The following is an 11,196-nucleotide window of genomic DNA, read 5'->3' on the forward strand; positions in this document are numbered from 1 at the left end:
TGGCCAAATCACCCATGATATTGCTACATGCGTGTGATATTTGATTGTTTGAACGAGGCGCGCGGGCGTCATCACTCGAGAAAAGAGGAGGAAGAACGAAGTGGGCTCGCGCTGTGAATCTAACCGGTCAGCTCTGCAACCGCTGTTTTAAATATAAACTGTAAGTAGTTGCTCGTCTAACTCACTCGTCCTTCGCGTAACATTGTGGTGAACACAACATATGAACATAAGTTTAAACGTCACTCAGCTTGCAGATGGGCACCTGATCTGCAAAGAACTCAATTCACATGAAAGAAAAGTATTTCTCGCAGGAAGTATAGGGCACGGTGTTAAAAGTATCTAACACCGTGGTATAGGGCGTATTCAGTTTCCCGAGAAGGTGAGATCGCTTTAAAAATGAAATGATGCACAATTGTCACAAGACAGGAGACAATGCGGGGATCTGCTAGAAGCAGAGCGTGGCATTTCCTTAAACGAATGATTGCAAGAAAAAAAAATAACCGAGGATTACGATACTCCCTAATGCGAAATTTAAACGCAGCTTTATACGTGTTTTCATTTCACGATCTATTGGCCTGGCGTGGACAATCTGTCTCGTGCGGCACATTGCAAACGAAGCGAAGTGTGGCGTGACTGCCTCGCTAATCGGGAGAACGCGAGAGGCAGCGCGTGGGTGACGCGTTAACAAAACATCGTTTTATGCATTGAAACGCAAAAGTAACTAGAACGCCAAAGCATTTCTCCGCAAAGTTCGGGAATTAATATCTCGAAACTGGTGTCATCCTGAGAATTCGTTCCAAGTGGATCCGCCTTGCCAACTGCACGGCTGGAATTCGCACATTGCAATATGGTAACTACTAAGGTAATTAATTAAAAGAACTTAATTAGTGAATTATTCTTAATTATCCGATAAGCCATATAAATTTTTTTGTGCAAATAATGTCGGCCTCTTTGAGTATAGACCAGCTAATGAACTAGAATTCTGCTATCTGCGCCAGGAAACATTCAAACATTTTTGAAAGCGTTCGCTGAAACACCCTGTATATGGCTTGGGCTATAGCTCCGCGTTGTATGCCATATATGCGCTCAGCGACAGTTTGTGGTGGTTCATTTCGCACTCGTGCTGTCTATATTTACTATGACGTGGCGTCCTCTGCGTGGGAAACGGTTCGGTGAGACGTACTAAGTGATGAAAGTATGCATAGCCGGAGTTTCTGCCGGCGTTGAGGCGGACATACGGAGCACCCAGCGTGACCTGTGTGTGCATGTTTGAGTGTACAGTCAGCCTCTGAGATCAGTTGTGTATTTCTAAAAAAATTGTTTCCTTAATGTGACATTGCTGCAACATTCACATTGTAATTCTAAGCTGTGGTTTCGCAGCAATGAGTAGTTGAGAAAAATACGCGACGATCGTAACAGCGTGTGTACCGTTCTACTACGGAATAAGTTCTACTTGAATAAAGCGAATGAGCGTTCAAATTGTTATCTGAGGATGCACTGCGCGACCACTTCCTGTGTTAGACGCTATTTCCGAGCACGAATGAACTTTATACTTCATACAAGCCGCAAGAAAATGAAAACCAATTTCTTTTTGTTCGATCTTATTCGTCCCGTCCTCAACAATGCACTCAGCCCATTTTACGGAAACGGTGTCCTCACAAATAGCCATCGCATTCTTTTGATGCGATCGCTATCATTAAATCATGTTGCTCTCTCTCTTTAGATATTACTATTTCACATGAAAACAGGCAATACCGAAACACAAAGCTTATATGTATCACGCTGGTTTACCAATTAACCGCAGTGATCGTTGTGTTGAGCCGCGCCATCGGCCTCATACAGGAGGCTAATGTAGACATAGCGTAAACAGTGATTTCAAGCCTAGTCGACTTAAAAGGCTCGAGAACGATGCCGGTGGCAGACGCAACTATTTTGCAACGATTGACGCTTCCCGGCGTTGCATCGAGTTGGTCGCACGCGAGCACTCGATCCTATGTTTTCGTTCCCCCCGCCAAGCGATCAGACAGGGAGGAGATACTCTAAATCATGCTGCAATTCACAGACGCCGCTGCTCCTCGTCGAGTGGAAACCGGTACAGCGAAAATAGTTCACATCGTGTGCACACGGAGGACGCACGTCGCATGTTTGCGCAGCCGAGAGAAATTTCCGCATACTGTAGTTACTGCCGCACCGAAAGGTTACACAGTGGATCCCCGACGACCGTGTGTGAACTGACATCACGCAAATTTCACGGGGAGCGAGCTTAAACATTTCCAAATCGTTCCTCGGCACGCGACCGTAACACACTCAAGCAGCGCCGCGCCGGTTCGTACAAGCCAGAGAGGGGGAAAGGCTCGCCGCGCGCGCTTCTCTCCTCGCCCGATGAAAAGGTCTATATACCCAGAAAAAAGCCGAAGGACGCAGCTACACAGTTATTTTACATTAAACAACTTGTGTGGTGTTACTCAGCAAACCCACGATATGATTATGAGGCACCAGGTTTGTTTTCACTACTCAAACTACACGAGTGTTTTCCCACATCTCCCCCATTGAATTCCGCGGGCTTAATTGAACCCGCGAGCTCGAGTTTGGCAGCGCCACGCCATAGCCCCTAATTAAGCTACTGCACCTGCTTTCTTTCTTTCTTTCTTTCTTTCTTTCTTTCTTTCTTTCTTTCTTTCTTTCTTTCTTTCTTTCTTTCTTTCTTTCTTCTTTCTTTCTTTCTTTCTTTCTTTCTTTGTGCATGGACTAGGAAAAAAATTGAACATGACTTACGGGCCAAATATTAGTATATACAGAGTGTCCCAACTATCATGCACCAAGTTTTTGAAAATATGCAAATGTCACATATCTGGACAGAGCCAAGGTAATGTTGTTTGCCGTCGCTTCGAGATACACCGATAACTTTTTGCATTAATTAATCAACTTCTCTAGTATTATAATTAGATGAAAAGTGTCAATGGGAAAATTGTAGAGCAACAAGAAGGACTCCCCAATACAGCTTTCTGTTGCTCAACACGTGCTACTGTATAAACCGGATTATAGGTCGAGTGGGAATACATGTGGACCCCCTAAGTTTAAGTGTAAAAAAAAGAAAAAAAAAAACACGAACCAGAAATCGCCGAAACGCATTTATTTTCGAAACGGCACCGCTCGCACGGCCACCATCGGAGCCGTAGTCTCATTCGTCGGAAGTAGCAGCACTGTCCTCGGAAGCCGACCGTTTGTCGCAGGCCGCTTCGAGTCCAGCTTCTCGCGCGAGCTCCACGGCATTGCAGCCCATTCTATGCACGGTAACCGACAGCGAGCGTGCGCGAAGTTCCTGCACAAAGTCCGCGAGTGTGTCCTCAAGCTGCGGTTGAACCGCACTACGCCCACGAAATGACGTTTTGCAGAGGTTGCAGTTCAGCCACTTTCCTTTCTGCACTCTCCATGATAAAATCTCGACTTATATTCCGGTTTATACGGCACGTAAAAGTGTTTTTCCGAGCGTGAAATTGCCGCGCGATTGGCCGCTCGAGGCACTTTGCGTGTATTCGCGGGCTTCTTTCACGCTCACAACACCTTTATGTAGTACGTATTGAGGAACAAAAACCTTTATCGGGAGTGCTTCATGTTGCTCTACAATTTTCTCATTGACCCTTTTGATCTAATTATAACAATTGAGAAGATGATTATTAATTACCACTAATGCGATTAGGCGGAATGCAAAAAATAATCTGAGTATCTCCAAGCGACGGCAAACAACATTACCTTGGTTTTGTCCAGCTACGTGGCATTTGAATATTTTTAAATCTTCGTGCATGATAGTTGGGACACCCTGCATAGAATAGGCAAATAAAACTGTTTTCGGCGCATCAGGTCCGACCGAAATAAAAGACCCTGTACCACTTCGCATTCTGTTACGCGAAGTAAGACGCAAACATGAATGCAATGCTGCGCTGTATTTTCTTTTTTCTGTAAGAATAGTTCACGTAAGTCTGAGAACAGGGTGCCTGATAGGGTAGATATGTTTTATTTGTTTAAAGTGGCAAGCAGCTAGGTTAAATATATTTCTCTGTCTGCGTTTCGCAAGACGAGATGCTGAGAAGCTTGAAAATTACAAACGGCTACTTGCAGTTATCCACACTATCATAATGACACTAATGAAGCAAATAAAGATATGGAATGTAGCACAACAAGCAGCAAGCTTAAAAATTCGCAAAACTTACTGTTGGAAAACTATATGCGCAAAAACACACGCAAGAGCTAGGCACAGTCTGCTTGAAGAACAAGAAAAATATTTGTTATCCAAGGGAACTACAATAGCATAGTAGAATAAAATCCGAAAGTGTCTTCCGTTCCGTTCTCCTGTGTTGTCATTCGCACGTGAGATACTTGAAGAACTATAGTGTTGGGACTTGAATTCGTGTATAGGTTCTTTGCTGAGACACTAAGACACGAATCGGATGCGCAGCCTGCGCCACGTCGTTCAGGAAGAAGAGTTCTCAGAATCAAAATTGTCTGACTAGCACAGAGAAAGGCTTCGCCTCGTTGTAGTAGAGGTTTGTTTCCGTCTACATTAGACTTTGTGGTTCCCGTGTCAAAATGAATAGCGCTAGCCTACAAGTATAGGGCCACGTGGGCGAGCTCAATGGACAGTGATGATTCAGAGGAAAGGCGCTGCGTTGCCGAGAGCTTGCTGACGAGGGCTCAGGCCAGCGTAGTCCGGAAGCGATGGCAATTGGTCAACGTCGCGAGTTGCTGGTAACACGTGCGTCAATGAGCCGATCCCACTTCTGACACCACGTCTTGAATAAATGGATGGCAACCATATGCAGTGCGCTAAGATATTGAATTGACATTTGTGTAGTTTGTGAGAACTCGTGAAAAGTGTCAGTTTTCTTCAGGTATAGGGCTGGTGTCATGAGTAACTGGAGAACCACCAGCATATGAAATGAAGGAGACGCGGATGTCGCTCGACGAAAAGCTAAAAGGCGTGCATCGAAGCAAAAGGATGATGAGAAAAACGAAGAAGGCACGTGAAGCGCGAGGCAGGAGGAGGAAAGAATATAAAGGAGGAGAAGGTGGACGAGGATTTGAGTATTCCTATTTGAGTATCAAAGACGATCCCCACTTGGCATGTTTTGTCGACGCAGCCCAATATGGACAGTCGTCTAACTTCGCCACTGACATCGTTGATCCCAACGGACATATAGTGAATGCAGCTTCGCTGAAGTGCGCAACTCCATCCCGAGCGGAGGAGGTCGCAATTGCTATGGCACTCCTAGATAACTGCAAAACACAAATCTTCACTGATTCGAGACCGGCGGTCAAGGCTTTCGCTTCAGGGTCCATTGCTGAGGAGGCTCACAAGATTCTCAAGAACAAGATCATCTCTATGCACACCATCACGTGGTTTCCAGTGCATCTCGGCCCCCAGCTTGACTCCTTGCCCAATCTCAATGACATCGCCCACTCCCAAGCGCGCGCACTAACCAACCGCGCGAGAGCAAGGGCGAGCTCAGAGGCCGGGGTTCTCGAGTTTCGGGACACTCTTGCTACTTTCAACGAAATCACTAAGTGCTATCACCTGGGTAGGAGGATTTATCCTCCCTCGCATAGCAAACTGGCTAGACCTCTGTCGTCCACTTACGGATGCTTCAGACGAAGTCCTATCCCAACCTTGCCCTTTTTCATTCGATCACTCCAGAGACATTTAGCTCTACTTGCCCCGACTGTGCGGCTGTTAGCAATTTAGAACACATGCTCTGGCGATGCCCCTCGTTACAGGGGACCCAATCGCATCACGGAAGAAGAATGGAGCTCTGCCATCCAGAGCTCAGAACTGTTACGACAAACTTGGGCTGTCCAGAGAGCCCACGATGCGGCGGTTAGACTCGGCCTACCCATCCCCACATGGGAGCGGCCCGCAGCTCTGCCCTAGGGCAGGGCTTCTCAGGAGCTAGTGAATAAAGTTCTTTGTCTATCTGTCTGTTTGTCTCTTTTATACCTACTGCCGCCCGATTCATGGCCGATCCCCCGTAGTGGGTTGTGCCGTACATATAGGCACCCAACCAAACCCAACCAAACTTTCTTAATTCACCTGATTCTTGGCCAACACCTATAGTGGTTATGAGCTACTCTTGAAAGCAAAGCAATGCAAAGCAAAGCAAAGCAGAGCAGAGCAGAGCAGAGCAGAGCAAAGCAGAGAAAAGCAGAGCAAAGCAGAGCAAAGCAGAGCAAAGCAGAGCAAAGCAGAGCAAAGCAGAGCAAAGCCGAGCAGAGCAGAATGGGGGCATGGAGTGGTGCAGAAGCACCACCGGCTGTGCTTTGACGACGTGATCGGGGTTCATCGGGGACCCGGGCCGGAGCGGGGACTTGTGGAAGTTGGCCGGTGACAGCAACCAGCCCCTGGGCCCCGTCTACGGTGCAGTGGCAGGGTTCGACGGGCTCGGTCCAGCCCCGTGAAGCCGTCACCTGCCACCACCCAGTGCCAATGAGGCGAACGCCTGGCCACGTCAGCGACCCGGTGCATTACCGACTACCACCACGTCCTGTACCCCGTGAATCACGGGTGCACTGTCGCTACTGTGGAAACCAGCTATGTGAATCGACGCAGGCCGACGTCTGCCGCACGTCGGACCGACTCCCGCCATGTCGCGACAGTCAGACTGTTTGTTCTTCACCTTATTATGAACTGAGACACTATAGTTCAAGTGTTGGCTTGTGGCGTCTGAGTAGCTAGGATCGAGATTTCGCATGTGCTTACAGAGTTATTGTTTGTAATGTACTTTTTATTGCAATAGCAATTATGTGGACACTCCAAGCGGATTTCTGCCATCGGCGTCGCCGTCACCGTGAGGTTCCGTATAGTGTCCAACGGCGATGAAATCGTCGCCGCACATCGTACGTATGCTGCATGTGCGAGTGAAAGCGCGCGAGGGACGCGCGCTTTCACGGGGAGCAAATGCCCGGCGGAGAGCAAACGCGACTTCTTCCGTCGCGCGAAAGGCCGTGGGAGGACGGGAGAGAGCTAGGGGAGGCGACGTGTAGCTGCGGCACAAATGCGTATTAATATAAAAACACCACATATCCACGAAGTGAATGATGATGAGTGGGCGAAGCACCGGGGGATCATTCGGGCAAAACGCCGGAAGCGTTCTCCGGAAGTCGGAGCTTGGCGTACACACACACACACACACACACACACACACACACACACACACACACACACACACACACACACACACACACACACACACACACACACATATAATATATATATATATATATATATATATATATATATTGTTGGATATATTTGCTGGCTCTGTTGTAGTGATCGAGCCAATCTTCTACGTCATCGCCGCGGAGGCCTGCAAAGACGGGAGGGTCGCGGTGTTTGGTGTTCACCGTCCAGGTAGGCCCAGCTGGCTGAGCAGTGGTGGTAGCAGCACTGGTGGATGGGTTGGTTTCTGCCATCACCGTGGTAGGCGAGAGCAAACGACGACCGGACCGGAGCTCCAGGGGAATCGGGAAAGTAAGAGGACGTGGGAATCGGAAGCACACTCCACCACTTGTGAGACGTCGACGGATGCGATGCCTTTTATTGCGATAGCAATTATATGGACACTCAAAAGCAGATTTCTGCCGTCGGCGTCGCCGTCGCCGTCGCCGTCGCCGTGAGGTTCCGTATGACGTCATTTGGAGAAGAAATCGTCGCCGCGCGCCGAACGCTGTATGTGCGAGTGAAAGGGCGCGAGGGGCGCGTCTTTCACGGGGAGTGAACGCACGGCGGAGAACAAACGCGCGTTCTGCGCCGTGCTCGCTTAAGGGCTGCAGAAGTAGGCGTCTCTTTTCTCCTTTACAATCACCATATATGTAGAGCAAACGCGCCTTCTTCCGACGCGCGAGAGGCCGTGGGGGAGGCGACGTTTAGCTGCGGCACGAAGTGCCTATTTATATCAAAGGCTCCGGCAACAGTCACCAACGCCGCACGCATTTTGAGCGAACGCGGGCAAAACGCCGATGGCGTCGACAACAGTTCTGCGTGTTGCCGATGCTGCTGCATGTCCAAGTTTATACAGCTGATAAAGCTAATATCATTACTCCGTATAGCTCTCTACAAGTTTGCTATCGCAATTGATGCTTCGCCTTTCAGGCGAAACTGCGACAACTTTATTTCCGAGCAGCCGCCCGAAGCAGAGACGAAGCACCGCGCGAGACAAAAGATGATGATGAGTCATATGTACAGATGACGATGACGATATGCACAAATAGCGCTCACAATATATACTTATACATATATATACTGTACATGTGTACAGTATATACAGCGTTTATATAGCGCTTGTCCACCGCAGCGCCCCTAGGGTCTCCATGCAAACCAGAGCTACGGACAACGGACAACGAGTGTCAGGGCTCGGCCCTAAGGTGCTTTGCCTCTAAAAACGTTGCGAGGCGAGAATGTGGTAAAGACTTCCGACGCTGCTCGACGAGTGTCCCGTTCTGATCTCGTCGAAAACCTCCGAGCCGCCCCCAGAGGCACCTGCAACAGTCACTAACGCCGCGCGCGTTCGGTGCGAACGCGGGCAAAACGCCGACGGCTTCGACAATAGTTCTGCGCGTTGATGGTGCTGCTCCATGTCCAAGTTTATACAGCTGATAAAACTACTATCTTTAATCCGTATAGCTCTCTACTAATTTGCTATCGAAATTGATGCTTCGCCTTTCGGGTAAAACTGCGACAATTTTTTTCTTTCTCCTGTTTTTGTTATAAATGCTTTTCTATCATGTCCACGTTGTCTCGCGTCTGTCTCTACAGCGCCGATATTCGTGACACGATATGTTGTTGGCTCTGTTGCTTTGTGAGGCTGTAAATTCAGCACTCTCACCATCTGCTTTTCTCTTGTGATTAATGGTTTCCTACTCGTAAGATCGAAGTTTCACAAAGTTGAGCTTCCTTATTATGTATTTATTATATTTTATTTAGTGTGGCGGTGCCCCCTCTTTGACGTATCCGCAATGAACACCGAGTCCACCGGATTTCATTTTCTGTTGCGTCGCCAGTTTGCAAACAAGGAAAGAATCTACTGTGTATGTCGACTTTGTCTTTATTAAGTTTACCTTACCGTAAGTTCAGCTCCTCTTAAGTTCTTTCGAAGTCTCTGCGCCCGGCTTCAGCTACAGGAAAGGTTACATGACTATTTATGACCATGACGAAAGAAGATTGCGATGCTAACTTCCTGAAATTACGAGTATTAATTTGAATATTCTCAAAATATTGAACTTGTGTAAAAAGGAAATTCGGGTAGGGGCTGTATCAGGGATGCAGCCGCAGTGGGGTACGCGAAAAAGTCTTCTGTGTGCGGCAGAGGGCGCACAGGCACAATGTTAGAGAAATGGCGTAACCAAATGCACAACTTATACGTTTATTCACGGATTAGGAAGCTTACATGCCTAATTAATTTTACAGTAATTATGCGAGAGTCTTGCGGTCTAATTTTTCAATCATGTTTTTCAGACGGTGTGCGGGCACTAGGGTAAAGAAATGAACCCCTACTGGTGGCTCCCGAAACCGCGCTAAGCAGCTCGAGTCCGCTCACTCGTAGATGGTTGGAGCTCCTGCGCTTGCCTCAATCTCCTGTGCTTGCGCTCCTTTGGAGACGGACACGTTTCGACGCGTAGTGGAAATGGGTTGGATATCCCCTTGTCGTGCTGCCCGAGTCTCTTCACGTCATTTCTGGACCTGTCGAACGCAGGGGGAGTCGTGGCCAAGCAAGCATGAAATTTCTGCAACGAATCGCCCACGTGTAGGCCTTATAACTCCTAAGGAGCACAGGTTTGAGTTTGATAGATTATACCTATTATGGCCTAGTGAGTTCCCTCAAACACGACCACTCCCGCTCGAATCGACAAGCGTATACTACCGAGCTATGCCTCTCTCACCGCCACGCGTGAGGCTAAATTTAGCTCCGATTACGTCATGCGTGTCACGACAACGGTTTCATCTGTGTACACGACTTGTACATGGTCTAGTAATGACTTCTTTTCTCTACACTACCATACCAAAGTAAGGCAAGTGGGTAGTACGGCTTCAAATATATAAGCTATAGTGCTGTAACATGTTTTCGTTACATGCGGTTTTAGCAATTGTGACCGATTTTAAAGGCGTTTCACGTGAAAATTGTTTTCATTCTGAAATTTCGCCTTTCTTGTAATATGCGATCGCTTTATTTCACTGTTACAAGTTTCTCCATTAGTTCGTCTAAAATATAATTTGCGTTGCTTTCACTTGTTTCCATTTTCAGCTGCCATCTTTCTGTTCTCACCACTGGCTCCGTTTCCAGTCCGCCGTAGCGCGTAATTGGCATCATCTGAGGAAAGAGACAAACTTTATTGTCAGAAGTCTCTCGTCCGAAATCACTGCGTCAATGGCATACAAACAAATAATAAGCCTGAATAATCTCAACAGAAACAATAACAAGCCTGAAGTCACCGTAGAATTAATTCCCAGCTTGAACTTTTTGTTTTTTCATTCTGAGTGCATGGCCAATACCTGCTTGCGATGCTACAGTGGAGTACCCTTCGTATTCGCAGTGTTCTCAGCGTAAAAGAAGGTGCCTGCAAACGGCACCATGCCACCCAGTTTCTTCCGGAATTCTTTCAAGTGGAACTTGTTCCTGTGCGTGGGCTTGAGACTCGCGCTGTTGGCGCTTGACCCGCTTTGACAGTAGGCCAGAAAGACATATCGATGCGGTCCCGTTCCCCGGGGCGGAGCGGGTCCTTCGTACGGCATCAGCTGTTCGCCCTCGTGAAGCTCCGTCGTGCTCTTGGCATTGACCACCATCCAGTGCAACCAGCTGCGTTCTGTGGCATCGTTGCGGCTCGGCGCGTCGGGGTCAAGCATGACCAGCGCGAACGGCGGTATGCAGTTGATGGCACCAACCAGGGAAACCGTCGGTGCACTGGAGGTCTGCTCTGGCGTCAGCGAGCCGTTAATCGTCACCGAAGCCTTTCCGTAATCGACATTTAGCAAGGCTACCGGGGCATCGCCGAGGGAGAGGTCCTTCACCAGTCCCGCGGCCGTCCATGGATCCGTCGACCGTCGTTGTCCGGAGGGCGGCGATGACTCCGGCGCGGCGCAAGCTCCTTCTTGTCTGCAGCTCCAGAGCGTAAGGAAAAGAAGCGAAGCTGACGAGAGCTGGACGAACG

General features: G+C 48.3%; 2 protein-coding genes across 2 annotated transcripts in view; both read right to left on the minus strand.

The window, feature by feature from the left end:
• Positions 1 to 11,196, minus strand: part of LOC119445803 (calcium-transporting ATPase sarcoplasmic/endoplasmic reticulum type) — a 663,011-nt gene that overhangs the window by 605,326 nt on the left and 46,489 nt on the right. The window lies entirely within an intron of this gene.
• LOC119444027 (protein D1) overlaps positions 10,506 to 11,196 on the minus strand; it is a 793-nt gene continuing 102 nt past the window's right edge. Inside the window, exon 1 of the mRNA XM_037708554.2 lies at positions 10,506 to 11,196. This exon is cut by the window's right edge and continues 102 nt beyond it. Within this exon, the coding sequence (XP_037564482.1) occupies positions 10,553 to 11,196 (644 nt within the window). The 3' untranslated portion in view covers positions 10,506 to 10,552.

The sequence above is a fragment of the Dermacentor silvarum genome, chromosome 3 (assembly GCF_013339745.2).
Source record: "Dermacentor silvarum isolate Dsil-2018 chromosome 3, BIME_Dsil_1.4, whole genome shotgun sequence".
Classification (NCBI taxonomy): domain Eukaryota; kingdom Metazoa; phylum Arthropoda; class Arachnida; order Ixodida; family Ixodidae; genus Dermacentor; species Dermacentor silvarum.